Source organism: Chenopodium album, chromosome 20 (genome assembly GCF_948465745.1).
Source record: "Chenopodium album chromosome 20, dcCheAlbu1.1, whole genome shotgun sequence".
Lineage (NCBI taxonomy): Eukaryota > Viridiplantae > Streptophyta > Magnoliopsida > Caryophyllales > Amaranthaceae > Chenopodium > Chenopodium album.
Window position 1 is genome coordinate 29,407,852 of NC_137853.1, and position 22,018 is coordinate 29,429,869.

At 36.4% G+C, this 22,018-nt stretch overlaps 2 protein-coding genes across 3 annotated transcripts; both read right to left on the minus strand.

Moving 5' to 3' along the window:
• Window positions 1-607: 607 nt before the first annotated feature.
• Window positions 608-17,790, minus strand: LOC145598162 (F-box/LRR-repeat protein At5g63520-like). Of its 2 annotated transcripts, none has more exons than XM_081654476.1 (10): window positions 17,351-17,790; window positions 17,146-17,253; window positions 16,955-17,017; window positions 12,626-12,757; window positions 12,448-12,540; window positions 12,311-12,350; window positions 9,684-9,842; window positions 8,347-8,528; window positions 7,843-7,961; window positions 608-1,194 (listed from the first exon to the last, which is right to left on the minus strand). In XM_081654476.1, the coding sequence occupies exons 1-10, from the start codon at window positions 17,558-17,560 to the stop codon at window positions 807-809; spliced, it is 1,494 nt and encodes a 497-aa protein (XP_081510602.1). In that variant the 5' UTR covers window positions 17,561-17,790; the 3' UTR covers window positions 608-806. The 2 variants fall into 2 exon arrangements, with proteins under 2 accessions (XP_081510602.1, XP_081510601.1); XM_081654475.1 differs by having other exon boundaries at window positions 16,955-17,047; window positions 17,351-17,789.
• Window positions 17,791-20,889: 3,099 nt separating this feature from the next.
• Window positions 20,890-21,723, minus strand: LOC145596994 (uncharacterized). Its single transcript, XM_081653181.1, has one exon. It carries the CDS (start codon window positions 21,721-21,723, stop codon window positions 20,890-20,892), a length of 834 nt encoding a protein of 277 aa, XP_081509307.1.
• Between the last annotated feature and the right edge of the window lie 295 nt (window positions 21,724-22,018).

The window sequence follows — 22,018 nt, forward strand, 5'->3', positions numbered from 1 at the left end:
AGGTGAATAGCACCAAATAGCATACAACCAGTAAGAAGGACTAGGCAATAAATGGAATCAATAGTTATTAAATATAGAAAAGACAAGAATAAGTGAAACAAACAAAGATCAAGAAAACAACTCAATATCATGAACAATAGAAGAAAAGCAAAATCATAAAACTCATACGAGTTGTCATACCCCAAGTTCCAGAGAGTAACAAACGTCAAGAGGAATTCAGCAATACTACTCCAAACAAATAAATTAAAACCAGCATAAAATAGAAATCTATCAATCAATCAAAGCCTTAATCCCATAAGTGGGGTCGGCTTACATAAAATAGAAACACCAAATAAAATAAACGTTTCGTATTTGGGTTAATAGAAAAAAGAAAATTGTAGAGAAAACAATCAGGGATAACAAGATTAAAAAAGGAGGTAAGAACTCTAAAAATTGATAGATGGGTTACATAATTTAAAAATAAGCTAAGTCCAAACATAAGGCCTAATGTACAACTACAACATCCAGATTGCAACCTAAACAGTTCAAGCATCATCAACCAGTTCTCTTCCTAGAAGAAGAGCAGAAAACCATACCACTATAAAACAGCTTGTGCGCTGCCCGCTACTTGTTAAAATAGAAAAATATATTTCAAGTTTTACCAGCAAATAACTCAGACAGAGAACAATCACCAGCATGAAATTAAGGCAGTCATACTTATTCTATCAGGGTGAAAACGAAACACACAAAGGTTTCTCAATACTTGTCATTTGCTTTGCATACAAGACCCTCTTTAAGCAAGCACAGAGAGGTTCTCCGTTAGCATTCTATGACCTAGGAGTAGGCGGAATGTAAGACAGAAGTAGGTAGATAGAACTATAGGCATGCAAGAGACTTTCTGAAGCTTCTTCTTGCCCTAAATTGGGGAAACCACGTCCAATTTCTGTAGCACAAAACATTCCTGCCAGCGGAATATTAGGAAAATTATCCAAGATTGGGGAGCTGTCAACATTTGGCTTCTCAAAGAAAAAATCACCACGGCCACAGCAAGAAAAGACTAAACCTCCGATGATATCCTTGTCCTTTAGCTTGCCAAAGTTTTCAGATACAGTGGCACATGAATCCAATGCATATTCTCTATCAGGAATATAATAACGAAATTTATCACCAGTCTTAATATCCAAACCTCCAACATACAGGTAATGATCATCTCCCCTGCAAAATTAAATTTGGCAAAAGTTAACAGCATGATAGAATGCAGAAATAGCATATAGATGTTCAGGATACTCATAACAAAACAGTGACATCAAGTGGGCATGTTAAGCTCAAAAAAGAAAACGAGGACGTTACACAAACGAATCCTGGAAGTCCTTTGATACCCAGCTGTTTAATAAAAATGAATTGGATAACCAAATTATAAAAGTTGAGGTTTCAAACACAGCATATACAGTACGGAGTAAATTATTATGGTTAAAGTGAAATACATATTTATAATTGGTAATTATCAGAATTTAGGCAAGACAATAACATAATGATAGCTCAAACATCAAAGTTGAACTCAATCTATAGTGATCTGTAGACAGTGGAAACAGAACCTTGAGCAATCATAATACAAGAACTGATTATGACTGTAAACCTAGGACTAGGTGAAAAGGTCTAATATACTATAGTGTTCTGCTTCATGCTGCTGGCAAACCAGAATGGGTAGGTTGAACATTCTAATAGGGAGCATAGTGTTAATCATTTTGTTTCACATTCATTCTCGTTTTCTCTTAGAATGACATCCAGTAGTGCTAGGGCCCACGCGTACATGCCTTAGACCAGCCATCCACCAATCATGGGCCAAGCTCATGAGAGCTCAATTGTGTGGGAGATACATTAGCTTACAAATTACGGGACCCCGATCCAAATTATTGAATCAGCTTAATAGCTTGTTCTTGTTATTTTGTTGCTCTGGATGCTAGAATTTGAGAATAATTTGTTTCATTGGGTAGTTTTGTTGGTCTATGTAGGATTTTTATACACGAAAATGGTTAATTTTGGGTGATTGATGTTAAGAATTGTAGTATGTTAAGTGTAGGTTCAACAACTAAAAGCATAGAGGCAAGAGCACTGGCCACCAGAGATTGGCCGAAATGCAATTAAAAAAAGAAAAAAAAATCCAAGCATAGTCCCACGTCACATTCAACTATCACTGAGGAACAAAAGAGGAAATAAATATTTTTTTGGGTCAATACACAATAGTTATTTCAGTTTATAGTTATGGTATGATATTATGATTTTTTTTTCTTAGGTGAATAGTTATGATATTTATCTGGTTAATAGTTTTCGGGTTAGTTATCAGTTTTGGGTTATATATGGTGTATTTTTGTTCATGATTATGGTTATATGGTTGAAAGTTATGAAATTCTGTATAATAATGATTAATATGTTAATAGCTGGGGGCAGATTGATAATTATAATTTTACTATAAATAGTTATGAAGTGGGTGTTAGCATGATGTTAGCTGTCTCAATTTTTTTGCACGCATCAAATCTACTTAAAATTCTAGGTTTTTAATACAGAATACTGAAATATATAAATAGTTGTCTTGATAAGTTTCTTAATATATATAGTGATAAATATTATATTTAATGTGAGAAGGGTGAGAACTACATGTGCATCGAGAACACAATACACATGTGTTTACTAAAATTTTATAGTATTGTTGGAAAGGGTGAGAATGACTTGGGGCTTCTTACACTCTTTGTAGGACACTCAGTTTTGAGATACAAGCTTTAAGACTCATCTAAATTAAAACACCAACAAAACAAAGACTCCTGAACAATTTTCAAAGTTCAAGTCCAAACCAAAAGTAAGATGTCCAGAGGAGGAAAAAATAATAAATAAAAAAATAGCGACAAATAGAGATTGAATTACAACAACAACAAAGCCTTAGTCCAAAATAGAGAATGACCTAATGGTCAAGAAATCATATTAGGGCGTGAACATATAAATTAAAGGATTAAAATCATAAACTTATGTCCAAAAAATTTGATTAAGATCTGACACTTATCACCAACTAATTAAATAGCTTCGTAAATGCGAGAAATTTTAGTTTTAAAACAAAGTTTCATTGCAATTATATACCTTTTTTTTTCCAAGTGGAACCTTAAGCATCATCAATACTTTTGAAGATTTATGGCCTGTTCTCATTGACTTAACTCAACAGAACTGAACTTATTAGAGCTAAACTGAACTGAAATGAATATTTCATAAGAGAAGGAAATTAGGAGCCAAGCTGAACCGAACTGAAATGAAAATAATCATATGAGAACAGGCCCTTAATCTTACAATAGCATTGCAAAGCTTCAAATTGAATATGACAGTGGAATGGGAACTCTGTGAGGGCAAGGAGACTAGGCAAAAAGGAAAAAGTCCAAAGAGGGGAAACTAGAAGATATAAATATTGAATAGTCATGGACATCTCATCTCTATAAAGGGCCATAACTAATTCTCAGCCTTAAACTTTTAATGAGAACTGAGAAGCAAAACCAAAAGAAAACGAATTCTGTCCCTTATAAGTAAAGCAAATGTACTAAAGTAATTAATTGATTCACAATAAAAATTCAATTTTCAGATATTTTGCAACTTTGGAAATTTAACATCATTGAGTTTTTGCCTATCTTTTGTGATTTATATGTTCCACAAAAAGTAATAATATGAAGTCTTGTTACATTCGTCTAGATGCATACTACCTCCGTTACAGGTTATGTGCAACGATTAGACATTTTCCCTCTCTACTTTATGTCAAATCGTTGCACATAACTTGTAACGGAGGTAGTATTTCAAACTTTTAACTTTTTATACCTGGAAAAATTAAAATTAATAATCCACCTTTGCTCGGTCTTCTCAAAATAATCCGACCTTCAATTTATTCCAAAACAATCCCGCATTTGACATCTTCTTTTAACAATCCTTGGTGACCGGTTTTCTTAGGTTATAGGTCACATGTCGATTTTTAATAGGTTTATTTATTTTTTCAAATAGCTAAAAAGTTTATAAATTTTATTTTGAAAAAAAAAGCCCCCAACACCCCTACGCCGCCCCGGCCTAAACGAATAACCCCCTTCCCCTCCACATCCCCGCCCTCGCCTTCCTTGACAACGCCACCCCCGTCCCCGTCTTTCCCATCTAATTATAAATTGAATCAGAAGAACTGATGTCTGATGGTGATGATGATGTTGAATCAGAGTAGCAAAAAATGAAAAGGGGAGATGAGGCAGAGCACTGGGGTTGGGGTGGTGATATTGGGATGGGTGTTTCGAGGGTGGATAGGGGATTTTCGTTGGGGGGATAGAGGTGGGTGTTTCCAGGTTTGGTGTTTTGAGAGTTGGCTAGGGTTTTCCTTCGCGGATAATGGGTTTTTGGGGCTAGGGGTAGGGTTTTTGGGGTTGGGGTAGGGTTTTTGGGGCTAGGGGTAGGGTTTTTGGGGTTCATTGGGTTTTCGGGGTAGTTAAGGGATTTTCCAGCATGGGTTGAGGTTTATCGGGGTCGGGGTTGGGATTTCGGGGTGGTTATTAGGATGTTTTCCGATGGTTGGGTGGGGTTTTGTCATTTTGAGGTTGGCAGTGGTGGAGATGAATGTAGGGTCCAGGGCGGCAGTGGATGGGGTTGTGATGGTTATGGTGATGCATAGCCATGGAAGGGGTAGGGAGGTGGGTGGAGAGACTAAAAAAAAAAATTATTTTACACTATTTTACAGATTGCAAGTCAAAAGGATTGTTAAAAGAATTGGGAAAAAGGTGGGATTGTTTTGAAATAATTGAAAGGTGAGATTGTTTTGGGAAGATGGAACACAGTTGGGATTATTTATTTGTATTTTTCCTTTATAATTTTACTAAAATATGATTAAAGATATTCATGGTTCAATATGTGCATTGACAAGTGTGAAAATCTCAACATCCTAATTAAAAGAGAACAGAGGAATTATTATTTAATTATAATAAACTTTCAAGGAAAAATAACAATAAATCATCGAATAGCAAACAGCAATCTATACATGTGTTTCTAAAAGATTTAAGCACTTTTTATTTTGTCCATTTTATAAAATTCTTCACACTTTCACTCATTTTTGGTAGATCCTTTTGACACCTTTACCCTCTCACACCACAATTTATACACTTTTCAACTCAATAACACCCACTCTTTTATAAATCTCTCTTACTCTATTAATTTTTTTTCTTACACTTATTCACCACTTTCCCCCCTTCAATTGCCTTAATTTGTGTGCAAATAGTAAATGTTAATAATATATTTTTTTAATAAAAATTAATGTAAATAAGTATTCATTTAGCACAATGAAACTAAAATTAATTTGAGAAGTGGAAAAATTAAGAGAATGTCATGGGAAGCACCTTAGTCATTTGTCTAATTATGATGATTTAAGAACCTAAATTGATCATCAATTCTCATTATAGGTTATGGTTCTTAATTCTATGTACTACTTTGGTTCCCTGAAACTCTGAAAGTACTTTATGATTACTATTTGCAAACAAAGTAATGCAATTGATGAGAGATTGTTGATGTGATGAGTGGGTGTAATGAATAGAATGAAGTAGGAAAGAGATTATGAAGATTTGGGTGGGTGTAAGAAAAGTTGGAAAACGTAGAAAGATTGTGGAAAGCCGAGTGGTGTAAGAAATAGTTGGAAAAAGTATGAGAGAGTGAGCACACCAAAACAAGAAGTGCAAAGAACTTAATGGAAGAAGTGTATATACACTAACCCAATGTAAGAATGAATTCTACTATAATACCAAAAGACCAAAACTAAGGGTTATCATTGTTTATCAACCCAGCAACTAAACCAACTAAACATCTGCTAGATGTAGAGTACAATGAGCTGCTAACTGGTGAAGAAAAGAGAAAATAACTCTTTTTCCGTATTATAAACTTAAATTCAGCAAATAACTGGAAACTGCAAAACAAATACTTGGTTCCTAACTAAATTAAGAGGAAAAAAAATGAGAGGGTGAGAAGCCCCAAATTATGTAGACAAGACCTTACTCCTCACTGATTCAAACTTCAAAGTTTAACCAAGCCCAAAGTCCAATCTATCAATATATAAGTATATAAATTCAAAATAAAATACAGCAAAAACTACATATTTTAAAATGAGAGAATTCAAGTTTTTACCCTCGATTAACAAACTTTGTTTATCCAGGGGCTTTTTGGTCAATTTACGAGCTTTAAATTGGGGTATTTATGTAAAAGTATAAAAGTCATGTAACGTCAGTTTACTGACAGAAATTGACAGCTTTTAACCAAACCCAATTTCTGTTTTTCCCATGTGTGAACGGAGTACTACCGAAGTCGACCACAACCACCAACTCCTTCCTCCTTCAACCCACAACCAGAAATAAACTGACCACCATCATTATCATCTTCTTGCCAATCAACTAGGAGCTTCAATGGTAGAAATCTCAGAGCTTTAATGGTAGAAATTTCTGAGTTTTAATAATGGTAGAATTCTCAGAGCTTTAATGGTCGAAAACGATGGAGGAGGGGAAGCTCACTTACCCTTTGGGTTCACCATGACCTGAATTACTCTATTTCTTTTATGGTTTTCGTTTTATTTGGCGGCGAAGCTGCCATCAATGTTGGTGATAATGTCGGTAACGGTGGTGGTCGGCTTGCAAGAAGAAGGTGAAGATGGTGATTGAATTTCAGTTGTGGTTTGAAGGAGGAAGGAGATGAAGAGGAAGATGGTGATGGTGGTTTTATTTTAATCTGATTTGGTGATGGTGCTGAACCATACTAATGCCGTCAAGGAAAGATAAACATCCGTTATTGACAGATGGACCCACATCTTTTTACTTTTTAAAAATCTAATATTATATATATAAAGGGGAGTTTTTTCCCGAGTTTTTAGAGAGTCACGTAGGATCTAATTTTCTCAGCGCGCCATATAGGATTATAAATCTTAGTAGTAGCCAATTAAATAAGAGATTATTAATTTCTTTTATAATTAAATAATTCAAATGCCACGTAAGCAAAATTGGCAAATGAGATTTTTAAGTTTAAATTAATTAAATATTAAATGTTATCTTTTAATATTAGGAATTTTATCTAAATATGTAGGATTATAAATCTTAGTAGCAGCCAATTAAATAAGAGATTATTAATTTCTTTTAGAATTAAATAATTCAAATACCACGTAAGATAAATTGGCGAATGAGATTTTTAACTTTAAATTAATTAAATATTAAATATTATCTTTTAATATTAGGAATTTTATCTAAATATATAACAAATTTTAGCTCATACATACAAAAAAAAAAAAAAAAAAATCAAACAAACCGTGCATCGCACGGGTTTCATCTAGTTTATTATATTTTATTCTCCTTCTCTCTTGGGATATATTTGTTTTGTTTATCTAGGAGATTAATGGGGTTTTCCTCTATAAAATTTAATTAGCAATGATAGATACTCCAATATGTTTTATAACCTAAATCATGTTTAGAAATATGAAATCTTTCAGAAGATGATCTAGTCTTTCATCAAATGTGTTGATAGCTCAGGATGGTAATATTATGTTATTGCAACAAAACTTTTGCAGTTATCCAATTTATTGTACATCTTGCTCTTAGCATGGTTACATTCTTTATTGATTAGCTAAAGAAAGCAGCATATATAGTCCAAAAGATGGAAGTATGGAAGCCCATCTCTATTACAGTATCAAACAGAGTAGAAAACCACTCGTGTTCAGTATATATATATAACAAGCATTTAAACACAGTCATTAGTGATTACACTAGCAAAGTAGCATACACATATGCATGGGGCAGCAACATGTTCTTTAAAAAAAATAGTCAGATGTCTTACTCTTGAACAAGATGATAGGCCACAGTCTTCACATATCTAGCGTTCTCTGAGCCAATGCAATATTTTCTTCTTTTTCTTACCCCAATGTACAGATCACAATCCGGGACTGGATCACCCATCTGAATTTTTCAGAAAGAATTTTTCTTCACATGCAAATAAATAAACATACAAGCAAAAAAGCATGGCCATATACCCCCCCCCCAACCTCTGCCCAATACACACACAGAGAAAATATTTACACTACCATGATCAGTTGTCCACTCTCAAGTTCTGTTGTACTAGAGTTAAAACTACACATTGCCAAATAAAAAGCATCAACATAAAAAATATACTCCTAGTTGTTAGTTGCAAACCTTGCAATCATAAATATATCATAAATATATATGACTAACAAGCATTGAAAAATTCACATAATTTTCACATTTGAATACAAGTTGAGGTCAATATCCAAATACTTGAGCCACTTATAAATTAAAACACTTCATTGCAAAGAAACAAGCATACCTCCATATCAAATTCATTTAGCAATCCTTCACCATCAAGAATCTCATTTTCTCCCTCTCGTTTGGCAGTCAACCATGTAGTAAAGTCAGGGGTCCTCATTTTAGCAGAAACCACTTGATATGTTGGGCCCACGGCAGTAACTCCAGCTCCTACTGCATAATGAAATTCAATTTTCCCTTGACCTGCATATTAATAAGAGGCCGAAGTCATATTTGTAAATACAATTCACTACTTAACTGCAAAAGAAAGCATTCAAGATAAAATTTAAACTCTATCTAATTTAAGAAGTATTCAATGACATGTGCGGGGTAGTAACTTTAGAAATGGAGCCAAACAAGAAATGTGCAACAAGTTTAAACTCTAAAACCACATGCATAATATCCTATAGAACTACAACGAAGAGAAGGTTCGGAGCAATGTAAAAGCCAATGATTGATAACAAGAATTTTTTATGGTTTTACATGAGCATGGGTAGAATCTGGAAGTTAGGAAATTCTCTGCATAAAATTTTTTACTTCGATAACAAAAGTAAACTTTGTACACATATGTGCAGATGATGAGTACTAAAGATCACAAATGAATGTCCATGACAACTATATTGTCCTCACTCCTCAGAGAGAAGACATATGACTCCACCATGCTGAAGCTTATGAACACAAGAGTGCTACACTACTGAAGGCTTAAACCCTATGATAGGGTTGGCAACATGAACCAAGATTTTATGTCCTATTTACTTAAGATGTGTATCACAAATTTGCAGATGAGAATAAGAAACCACTTTAATAAATCAAAGTTACCAAGGAATCCAAGGCATTGTTTTAAATCTGAGATCTGGTCGCAATCGCAATAACAATTGTAGAATCACTCGTAATATGGGTAGTTTGCAGCTATTTCAGCCTTAAATTCGGTCGTGGTAATCTCAAGATCATTTACAAATTAGAATGCGATCGCGATGTGATGTAGCTATGTTTAATACCATGGTCCAAGGTACTAAATAAAATAAGGTAGTTCGTCCAGCATGGCCTCAAACCAAAGTGAATTCATAACAAGAATGCTTCCAAATTCTCAAATTTAAAATTGGTGCACTTTACAAGAAAATCCTGTATAGTGAATGTGAACATAAGGTAGGTTACAACAAACAATATCATCTAATGCAGCAACATCCCTCGCACATGCAGAATCCCCACTCTATCAATGTTACAATTACCAAGGTTTTTGTATCAGTTCATACAACATACACCCTAACCCAAATGAACTTTATCATAGATGCTACCAAAGAAACTAAAATTATAGCAGGGAAATTTCTGTATGCAAAAAGAGAAGACAATATGTTATACCACCAAATGTAGTTCTCTCCATTGCAAAAACAAGAGCAACAGCATCATAATATGATTCCTGTCCTTGATGTGTTGAAATGATTTCTGTATCAGTGCTTGAATGCCTGAAACTGCAGATTTCATTTCCAGCAACGACAGTTTTTTTAGACAACGCGTAATCTGCAGGACACAAGAGTCACAGGTCAAAAAAAAAAAGGTATGAAGTTAATCATGGGAAAGCTAAAATCAGAAATACACAGTTTAAACACAAAAAGAAAAACAAAACACTAAAGTAGCCACTTTACCCTGGACCTAAGCCAACCCGCTTGAAGGACTAAATGACTAATATCAAGGTCAAACATAGAGTGCATTGTAAATCATGATGAAACAAAAAACTTGATTTCAACAAGCATAAGGAATGGAATATTAGAAGCAGTCATAATGAAATAGCCAACTACACTTGGCCAAAACCTAATGAAAGCCTTAAGCCATAGGGATCCAGGGTGCTCAACTCAACCAACAAAGGACCAAATAATATTTTAGGTTCCAACAATTGCCCAAGTGATATCAATAAACTAATTGATATAGTAGGTTCCAAAAGGGATATGGTTAGACCTAGCCCATGGAATAATAGATGGACTAATGAAGAGCAGTTCAATAGGATTGGGCCTATAATTCTTTAGCAGAAATCATTATAAATCAGCAATGATAATCAATCCAGCATAACAAGAATTTAGCTATTATGGATTTATGATCATGATATGATGAAGCAAGGAATATCCACCGAGCCAGCATTTTGCAATTTAAAACCATTTTAGAAAAGTAAAAGCCAAAGGAATACATACAATATGTACCAAATGACTATTTTCAGAAAATAATAGCGAAATATATGCCTAAATACAATATGTACTAAAACATAGCTAGAAGCATCTCCCTATTCTTTACCACACATGTACCACTTGCTTCACCTCAGTACAGGTGCATTTGAAATTTTGAATATCAGGTACTCACCAGATGGCCAGAAAATTGGTCCCCGTTGTCAAGATCATTTATCAGCTTTAGTTCTCCTTCTCCCACCCCTTTAGCCCCCTTCCATTCTCCAAGGCTTCAGGTTTATCTCCAAGCTCAGGGTTTTTTTTTTTTTTTTTTTTTTTTTTTTTTTTTTTTTTTTTTTTTGCCAATGGCCAAACAAATCTGATATCAGTCTCCTAAACGTCTTCACTAACCTGCCTATTCCTCTCAGTGGTACTGTGGTTACTTGCTTTAAAATTTGTGGGCTATGTTTATTGTCTTTTTTAGACAACCAGCTCTTTAGGGAAGTCGATGTTTGAGATATATGATGGTTGTGGTAATGAGAAATGATTGAGAAATTATTATCATAAAGAAAAAAAAAATTTAATACAAAGTTGCCAACTCAACTGTTTAGAAACAAATTCCAGCTTGTCAGAAAGTGAAACAAATACAACCTTGTTTTCCCAAAAGAGTTTACCATGCAATGGTTGGGCATAATCTTTACCTTCAGGATGTACAATTACAAAATCTAGCTCAATGGAATAAAGGAACAAAATCAATGTACCATTATTGGACGTTTTCATGTACTATTCAGAAAATTCATTCTATTTGAGCTCTTATGCATTTGCAGCGACATAATTTGGGTAGTTATGCATCTCAAAGAAGGATTGATCAAAAACATCGGCCAAAACATACACATGGGTATATTATTAGAACTTATTAAGGAAACATGGAAAGACTGGTATCACAATTGTTGATGATACATGGAATGATCCATAATAGAGGCTGCTGATTGATTTCTAGACAGTTTAGGAGTTCAGGATATTAGCAAATAGTCTGTAAAATCATTGCCTCCTTTCTAAAAAAAATAAGCAGGTAATTTTATGTTCTTGACCTTCTCGGTGGAATAATATAGAGAAAAAACAAACTCACGGATATATCATTCAGTATGTGGATCCATGAAATTGACTTTTATGTATTAACAGTTAACGCATCAAAATGGACAAACAATAAACATCTACTTAACACTATAACAGGAGACATGTAACTAAACATCTATGAACACCATAAGTAGCTAATACTCTAAAGTCTAAACCTTGCCTTGATCATATTTGTCCAGCAAATATGAAGTCAAATTTATACATGTGATGAGAAGCATAGAATCACAGACCTTATTGGTGATACGGTTTAATACAATGCAAAGCAAAAACTTTGTCACTACATAACTTGAGCTGGGTGTTTTTCTACACTCACTCACTTAATTCAAGAGCCTCTTTTAAAAAAAATAAGGGGAATATTATCCTCTCTAGCAAATAAGAAATGGACTGCAACTAGGAGGGAACTTCAGTGCGTACACATAATTGCTTCAAGCATTGGCATTTAAACTTTAAATAGCATAGCCAACCAAATTCTTCCTCTTACTCAACTAAAATTACACTTGAACTTTCATTAACTCCTATAAGAGAAAATTACTGTCTCTAAAGTTGGTAACAAACTTTGTTTATCAATCTTGAATTTTTCGGTTTTTATTTTCCCTCCTAAAATAAGCATGCATGTCATAGCACTAATTTTGAAGTTCTCTTCATCTCTTTGGAGCAATTTACAAGTGATAATATAAAATAGAGAATGAAACTCACCCAACTTTTCGAGAACAGGTTTCATATGAGCTTGTGAATCCTATATCACCATAAAAAACAAAGTTGAAGCATACAACCAAAAGATATTTCAAAGGGGAAATTATAGCTTTTAAGCAAGAAACAAATGAAGAACTCACTCCAAACATTATGATTGCCTCGGGGGATGTGAGACCTGATACAGAAGCTGAAAAACCCCTCAGGTCCATCACAAACTTGTCAATACTACCTCCCTATCAATACAAAAATTGTTCACTTTTAAAGTTCACGTTCTGCTAATTATTGGTGATGAAGTTGACTATCTTAAAAAGCATATACCTGTTTTGCTTTTGGAAGTGAGATGATACCAACTTTAAGGCTGGGCAAATATCCAATTGTTAATGAAACACCCCCATTGTGCAGAGGACAATGATCATCTTCATCATCATCATCAAAATTTGGGAACCTCACCTGTCCAGTTCTCAAGTCAATAATAAGCTACACAAATAAATAAGCTAAGTTCTCAAGTCAATAATAAGCTACACAAATAAATAAGCTATTATAAAATGCAAATGCATGCTCAAGTTAGGAATTAAGATAAGAAATAGAGAAAGAAAGGAAGAAGACAGTGGAAGATTGATTGATAGTAGCCAAAGGTTTTCAAGGTTACAAAGTAATGACATTAGACCATCATTCTCCAATATACCAATACAAGTTTCTGAATACCTTCTCACTCTTCACTTTTTGCTATTTAACTTACTCTTTTCCAAGTGATGTGGCGTGAGCTTTAATTGATACATTAGCTAATTCTTGTCTTCTTCCATAAGCTGCCAGAATAGCCAGTGCAAAGGGAAAGTGCCCTACATCTTTAGTGCCGTTTTTAGCTGCTACTGTTGTGGTTTGTTGTTACCCTCTCTGTTGTTGTCCCCTCCTACAGTAGGTGTACACAATGGGTGGTTTGGGTTGATTCAGCATTACTTCCCTCCCCAAAGCACCACCCTATCCTCAATGTGGAAGTCGGGAAATCGCTCAATGATTGACTTTGCCTTCTCCCAAGTGACTTTAAACTCCGGTAACCCTTTCCATTTCACCAAGACCTCTTGAACAACCTCCCTGCCCTATCCACCACCAACTCCAAATCGGGAGTGATGGAATGTTGGCTGAGCTTGGTAGATCCCCTATTGCTCTTTTTAATTGTGAAATATGTAACATTGGACGAATGCTAAAATTCTCCGGCAACCCCAGAATATATGCGACCTTACCCACGCACTGAATGACCTTGAAAGGCCCATAGTATCACGCTGCCAGATTCTCAAAAGGTCTCTTGGCCACAGAATGTTGCCTATACGGCTGTAGCTTGAGGAACACAAAATCACCCACGTAAAACTCCTCATCTCGCCTCTTTGTAGCTGTGCTTCTTTTCATGACCTGTTGGGCACGAATCAAGTTTAAACAACTCATCCTACATCAATTCCTTCTCTTGCAATGCTTCCTCCAATTACTGGACCTGAGTTCGACCCGCCCCCACCTTCATTATCTTAAGATGATCCCTCCCATAGAGAACACGAAATGGAGACATTTGTGTGGAAGAGTGAACTGCATTATTATACGAAAACTCAGCCCATGGCAGCCACTTAGCCCATATCTTAGGTTGTTCCCCAACAAAACAACGAGATATGTCTCGAGCCCCTTATTGACTACTTTGGTCTGACCGTCGGTTTGGGGATGGTATGAAATGCTTCTTTTCAATTCTGCAAGCGAAAAAGTTCTTTCCTAAATGTACTCGAAAACACCCTATCCCGATCAGAAATAATACTTGCCGGAAACCCGTGTAAATGGATCACCTCCATCACAAAGGCGACAGCACTGTCATAGCCGAAAACAGGTGTCATAGCCCGATAAAATGAGCATATTTCGACAGCCTTTTCACCACTACCAAAATCGTATCAACTCCCTTCGATCGTGGAAGCCCATCCACAAAATTTATTGTTATATCTTCCCACACTACCTCCGGAATCAACAATGGTTGTAGCAACCCCGCCAAAGAGAGTGTTTGTTTTTTTTCTTTTTACAAACGAGGCAAGCTCGCACAAAATCAATCACATTGCGCCTCATCCCTTGCCAAAACCATTCCCCTACCATCCTCAAATAAGTCTTCGTTTCACCGGCGTGCCCGCCATTCTGCAAATCATAGTAAGCCTTAAAAAGTGTCGGTTTTAGCCTACAATTTTTCAGCAACACCACTCGCCCCTTGTAAAGTAGTCGATTTCCTTCTATCATATACCCCTTACTCTCTTCCCCTTCTAATATGTTAACACCCTGTGTGGTTACCAACGCCAGCTCTAACTCATCCCCCCCCCCTTATGTTACATTGACACGGGTACGGGTATCCGCTATTGGTACGGATCCGAGTGCCCGATACGTTATTTTCAAAAATTTAGGACACGAGGACACCGTCTTAACTTGGGACACAAGTACGGATACGGGCATATGGAAGTAATTTTTTTCTAAGAAAATGGATAATTAGTAGTGTGGGAATTGGGGTAGCCAGATTATCTTTTACCGTGTGAAGTGTAGTAGTAAACTTGTACCGTATGTAAGCAGTAATAAATACTTGTAAGTGGGAAAAGGTAGTTAAAAAAAAAAATTAAATAAAAAATAAGTGGGAAAAGGGGTGGGTCACGTGGGATAGAATGTTGAAGGGTTAAAGAAGTGGTGGGGTCAGGTCAAAAGGTCAAATTCAAGGTTAAAAGTATCTAGCTGTATCCAACCTACCCCTTTTATATAAAATAAAATAAAAAATTATGTGGCCAAAAGATTGAAGCATATACTCGACTTTTATGGAGAAGTCACACAGCGCAACCCTCGCGGAAAAGTATACAAGAAGCTTAAATTATGTTTTTTTTCTTCTTTCTTTACCATGAAAACCCTTTTTAAGACGACATTGCCGTACCCGAGAGCCAAATGGAGTATCCGGAACGGATTTCATACCCCGGTCCGTGTCGAGCGTGTCGACCCGGGTATGATGGCAATTTTGCCGTGTCCGAGTAACACAGCTCCCCCCTTTGCGAGAGGGCGGCCGCGACCCTATGTGAGGACCCAGGTTTGTATTAAAGGTCACTAATTGCTGAACCCATTTTTGATACTCCACTCCAACCTCTAGTAGTTAGATAATGTGCCTTAAGCTTTTTTGGTCACTTTGAACCACTAATCTCCTCCCTGAAAGGTAATGCTTCCATTTCTAAACCGCCATACACACCACCATCAATTCTTTCTCGTACACTGATGAATGTATAAAAAAGCTAAGGCGCATTGAAGCGAGAGGGGTTCTGCTACGCCTACAGTGCACCTCTTTGAAGTGAGGTGCACTATATGGGCAGTTAAAAGATTTTGGCTGAAAATGCGCCTCAAGTGCGCCTCATGTGCGCCTCGGGCGCTTATTGTGGGCCTAACTCAAAACGCCTCGCCAGACCAAAATAGCACTCACTCCTGATCGCCTTGCGCCTCATCACCTAGGCGTGCTTTTTCAAACACTGACACCGATTTTCCTTGATCACCCGACCCTTAGACCTTGCTAATGATCATCAAAACTGCGCCGAAACCATATCTCGATGCATATAAAACTCATGATTTTCTCCTTCTTGCTCACTCACAAGTCACAACCTCCTCCATTCGGTTTAGCTCCACAAGTATTCTTCGCTTCTCCTTGCTCAATGTTTTAATCATTGCCTTCAAGGTTATCCCAATGCGGGACAAAGAGGGGTCTCCCTTAAGGCTCACGGTTCTACCCTCCACCCTAAAACTCATTTCTAAGTTTTCCGATTTGTAAGCACTGCCCCAAGCTTCTCTAACCATTGTACTCCAAGATTGAGGTCAGAATTCCTTAAGTCAATCAATCAATCAATCAATCAAAGCCTTAATCCCAAAAGTGGGGTCGGCTAACATGAACCAAATTTGATTATTCCGTGTAGTCATCAACAGAATTCCTTAAGTGAAGGGGTAAAAATCATCTACTACCTCTACCTCATCACCCACCTTGAGTTTCACTCCTAAACATTGCCCTTGTCCCTTCACTGCCTCTCCATTGCCAATAGAAACACCAAACACTCCACTACCTACTATTGGTATTCCTAACTTATCCATTGTGAATAAGGATATAAAATAGTGAGTAGCCCTCGAGCTAATCATCACTACTACTCCCTCACCCTCAATTGTTCCCAATAGTTTCATCACTACTATTTGAAGAGATTTTAATCACCAACCTGCTTGCATGGGACTATGGGTAGTTGCCAACATTCACTTAGCACGAGGTCTCGGACGTCTAAAGTCTACTCGGAATCACGGACGTCTTAAGTCTACTCGGAATCACAATGACATTGATTTTAGTGATCCCTATGTGAAATTTTAAAAAGGCATAATAAGATAACTTGTATAATAGAGATAAGAAGGATCATGATAGGATAAAGATAGAGAATTATGGGTGGGATAAGGATAAAATAAAGTGTTATCCTTTATTTGGTATAAATTAGGGATAATAGTAGAATAAATAACAAATTTTACAAATATACCTTTACTAACTCTATCTTCAAGTGTTCAGTGTTCACCCATCACAAACAATATCATGCAATAAATTCAAGCACAACATTCATAAAGCAAAAACAATCTCACCTCTTTGAAATAGTCAGCTTTCGCATCCCTTCCAATGATCCCATTAACATCACATGTAACAATCTGTATTTTAGAACCCAATTTCTCAGTAATCTACAAATACATTACAATTCAAAAGTTAGTTTCATTACCCCATTACAATTTTCAGTATAAAAAAAATAACAATTGAAAGAGATAGAAGATAAAATTACAAGTTTATGAGCATCATCGAGATCAAACTTGTGACAAATCGAGAGAATTGCAAAATGAGGTCGAATTGGCTCAGAAAGAACCTTGTCAGTCACCTCATTCACAGCTTCCTGCAACCAAATCAAACAAATGAATTCAATTCAATTAATTCAATTGAATTCGACATTAATAGAGTAAGGGTTAGATGAGAGAGGAGAGAGAATTTACCGAAAGGGTGGTATTCAAAGAGAAGACAGATAAAAATTTGGGACGAACTAGAATACGACTACAAATGGCATTCCAATTGCGGCTAACGCATGCGGCTGATGCGAAGGTTTTGGCCGGAAGTTTGGAGAGGATTTTCTGCAGAAGGAAATCGTCGAGCTCAGATATCTCGGCACCGTCGATGGGGCATGGGATTTTTGGTGGGTTGTCCATGGAATTGAATTAGAATCTGTTTGCCGGGAGAACAAGGCAATGAAATGAAATGTGTGTTCCTAAAAAAAAAATAATAAAAATAAAAAGGGTTGTATTAACATTTCAACCCGTTTACAATGTCATAGAGCAAATGAACAATATTAAAAACTAGATGAGCCCCGTGTGATGCACGGTTTGTTAGTACTCCCTTCGTCCCCTATTGATGGTCACTATTACTATTTTTGGCAACCCAAAATGTTAGTCACATTTCACAATTTTAGGTGCTATCTATCTATTCCAAATGACATATTTATCCTCATTTTTTTGTCTTTATTACCTGTGCTTCCTAAAATGCCCTTATTTTTGCCATGTTTCTTGTGCCTGCTTTAATTCTTGGTCTGCCTTGGTTTTTGGTACTCTGACTCTCATTTTTGTAACGTTATTTTCTCTCTCTTAGTTTCTCTCTCATCATTTCTCTTTCATTTTCTACACTCTTCCATTGAAGAACCCTAGTTTCTTCATTCTCTCTCTTCGATTTGGCGTGTTTGAGGTTGAAAATCTGTGAAAAAATTGTGGATCGGTGCTTCACTTTGTCAAACGGATCAAAGCCCTCTATAAATTTTGTGAATCCGCCCCTTTTTCAGGTGATAAGTATCGATTTTGTTCTTCGATTTCACGTAAATTTCGCAATTTTCAATTTTTTGAACATACTCCTGTCATTTGATTTAGTTTGGGTGAATACATGAGTTGATTACTGTTATTGGGTACATGTGCTGTTCTTCGCTTTCATGTCGCGATTTTGATCTTTTATATTTGTCGATCTATTTCACTGTTTAATTTTGCTCATTATCAGAGGTTGAATCTGTTAATTATGGTGGCTTACTTTGATGTTTCATGTTCCGATTTGTATCTTCTCTTTATCTGGTCTAGGGTTTCACTGTTCACACGCAGTACTGTTCATTTGAGTAGAGGTTCAACTGTTACTTGATATAGGGTTCACTGTTGATTAAATGCGTTGGATTTTGCTGATTGTTCATGTGATTAAGTTATCCTTGATAATCAAATTCAGTTAGGGTTGGTTGAATGTAGTGACAGTGTTAAAACATGAGTTTTTTTGTTTGCATGTTTCATGGTTGAAGCACAAACAAATGATGCATGTATTTGACAGTGAGTTTGGATTATTTGTGTATGTAGACTGTTGGTTGACTGTGTGTTGTTGGTCCTTGTTGGTTGGTTGGTATAATGGTTGATACCTTGCTGGGTGGGATTTTGGTGGTTTGTATGCTGGTTTGTTGCCTGGTTGTTTGTTGTGTTGGTTGCTTGCTTGCTGGTTGGTTTTGTGTTGTTTAAGCTTGCATGAATATTGTTTATGTCACCCTATGTTTATGTCCCTTGGTTGGTTTTGTGTTCAGGCTACTTGTGACCATGAGTGAGTCCCCTGGTTCAGAAGAATCACACTCTCATCACACCTACAGCTATGAAATGTATAGAAAGCAGAGGGCTGCTAGAGATGAGGTTGATAAACCATCCAAATTGTCTTCTAAATCTCCTGTCAAATCTCTACCTAAAACTACTCCATCCAAATCTCCAGCCAAACCTCCATCCAAATCACCAATTCAGACTCCTCACAAATCTCCTGTCAAGTCCCCTATCAGGATTCCTCTTGAACAACAAACTAGTTCACTGTATGCTAGACAATTTGCTCTGTTTAGATCACACTACACATCTGAGACCTACCAATGCACTGATAGGGACTGTGAGTTAGGCAGTGGGTGTGATGGGGAGCACAGTTACAGCAATGAGACTCTGAGACTGAGGTTTGGAATTGTCCCACAAGGCATGCCACCTGCAGACTCTGACTACTGGCCTCATAATTGGTACAGAAGACAAGCAAGGAAGAAGGGTTTGCCTAGAGCCTATGACAATTGGGAGTCTGATTTCTCAGACTCTAATGATGATGATGGTGGTTACTCCCTTCTAAGCTGTCCCTTAAAAAGGATTCTGATGCTGAGTCAAAAAGCTAAGTTTTTTATTAGCCTTTGTTGTTGGACAGATTGCTGGTTTGTTTATTGGTTGTTTTTCTTACTGGACACATTTGAACTTGATGGTTGGTTGTTTCCTTTTGCATTGTAGTTGTTTGGACAAATTATAATTTGGTAATGGTTTTAAGTTGTTGGTTCTTGTTTACTTTGGAATGCCTATTACTTTGTATTGCCTATTTACTTTGGATTTCCTATTACTTGTAGTTGTTGCCCTTTGATTTGATGACTGGTTGTTGCACATGCTCTGGTTGGCTGTATATGTTGTCATACTGTGGTTATTGATGAAAGCTTATGTTAATTTATGATGATGGTGGTAGTGCCTATGTAATTTGGATTGCAATATTCTTGTTGTTCTTGCCCTGTGAATGGATTTCTTGTTGTTGCATATGATTCATGGTTAGATGCTTATGTTGCATAATGTGGTCAATGATGAAAGCTTATGTTAATTGAGAAGGAATTAGGGATATTGTGCTTATAATGATGACCATAAGGTACCATCTCCCTTTAGGAAATGTGTTGCATGATATGAGTTTCATTTGGCTGCTCAGTCTGCCTTTAATGAAATGAATTAAAAAGTCTGAGACCTCATCTATATTAAAATGTCCCTTTGAGGACTTAGTATTCTCTTGCAAATGGGATTCTTGTTTAGCTGTTTAGATCATTGAATAGTTTACAAGTATTCCATTTGTTAAGAGAATATTATGTTGTTTTGTGGGACTTGTAGTGGTCTGTGATGAATGATGGGAGTATGATGTTAAAAAAGGCTTCTGTTTTTGCCATGTTTCTTTATATTGTGCTGCACTCTCCTGTTGGGTTGATGAATTATCTTATGTGTCACTGTTGTAGCTTTTATTCCCTTGTTCCTTCAATGATATACATTTGTACTAAGCACTGACACCCTTCTGTTTTTTTACTATGATGAGTCTTTTTTGTTGAGACACCAAACTGTAACTGCCCTTTCATTCTGCTGTCCTTAGAAGATAATTCAGCATCATACTGAGTTATTTCCTTTGCTGACTATAGAATGTTAGTGAAATTGTTTGTTTGAGTTGTCAATGATGCTTGGGGACAGTCTGAGTTATGTTAAAAAAAGTGCAATGACATTTTATGAGCACTAAGTTTTGCATAATCAAAAGGCATGTTGCATTTCATTACTTTTGACTTGATTACAAATTACATTTAAGTGACCCCCCTTATATTTAAGTGACCCCCTTACATTTGCTATACTTTAAATTACTCCCATAAACTCTAAACACTTGCTCAACCATGCATTAGTTTCCATTAAAATTTGAGGTAGATGCCTCATGATCATGCCATAACAGGCCTATAAGGCTCTGTGTTCCCAGTTTGTTGTGTGTTCTGTTCTTCATTTGCCTGTGTGTTCTCATTGTGGTGCTCCTCAATGTCTTCTTCATCACCTGAATCTGGCTTATCCATGTATACTCTCTCCCATGCATCAATCACAGCCCACATAGGAGCTTCAATGTCATCTTGTAGTCTACCCTCTCTTTCAAGCTTTTCCTTATTCACATGAGGAGGCTCAAACCTGTTAGAACCTCTGTTTTTCAGAATTTGGTTCATGGTGTGGCACAAAGTCACCCACACCTTGAATAGCCTATTTGGAGGTAGCTCTTCAAATGCATCCTCCACAGCCTTGATCAACTGATCTGGAGTTTTAGCCATTTTCTTGTGTTGAAGTGACTGTATGCTTCTGAAAAACCCCAAGTCCAGAATATTCAAATCTGGACTGTTTGGTGGCTGCTGAGTTAAAATAAAAGTGAACCCTGGCTGTTCACAATTCTCTTGCCAAATAGGATCATCTTGAGTGATATGTGCCTTTGCATTATCTTGCTGAATGTATATTGTGTTGTGATGACCTGTTTGTGGCCATTTTGCCATAATGGCTGGAATTACTTTTTCAATTAACATCCATCTTGACACTTCCCTGTTGATTGGATCAATGATCTTAGTCACCATGTATCCTTTCTTCCTGTTCTTTGAGTTTCTTAATGCTGGTTCTTTCTTTGCAAAAGGAAACATTCCAATTTTTCCATCCCAAATGACCTCCTTCTCTGCATTGTACCATGGTTTTGCAACTGCTCCTTGGAACATGAACTTGGGAATGAATTTGGATGATTGCATGACTCTGTGTGGCCCTCTTTCCCCCTTTGCTAAGTATGCTCTGTGTGTTTTCTTTGTCAAAGTAAACCACTTTTCATCAATGTGAACTGTGTTGTACTTGAATGGTATACTCTTTTTGTGCCTGGTGAATCACCTATGATGTTGTTCAGAATAAATCTGAGCCTTTCAAGTTTGTTTGCTAGTGTAAGCTTTGGCTTCAATGCATTTGTGTGTGGTCTGATCTCCCCTCTTTTAATCATTCTTTGGATTGTGCTTTTGCTTACATTAAGCATTGTGGCTAAGTCCCTTTGGCATG

Bases quoted from the DNA above. Each gene is read 5' to 3' on its own strand.
- LOC145596994 (XM_081653181.1), bottom strand. From the start codon at position 21,723: ATGCAATCATCCAAATTCATTCCCAAGTTCATGTTCCAAGGAGCAGTT.
- LOC145598162 (XM_081654475.1), bottom strand. From the start codon at position 17,560: ATGGACAACCCACCAAAAATCCCATGCCCCATCGACGGTGCCGAGATA. The intron at 17,048-17,145 runs GTAATTTTATCT...ATGTATTTGTAG, and splicing joins TCGATGATGCTCATAAACTT to ATTACTGAGAAATTGGGTTC. The intron at 12,541-12,625 runs GTATATGCTTTT...TTGTATTGATAG, and splicing joins CACTTCCAAAAGCAAAACAG to GGAGGTAGTATTGACAAGTT.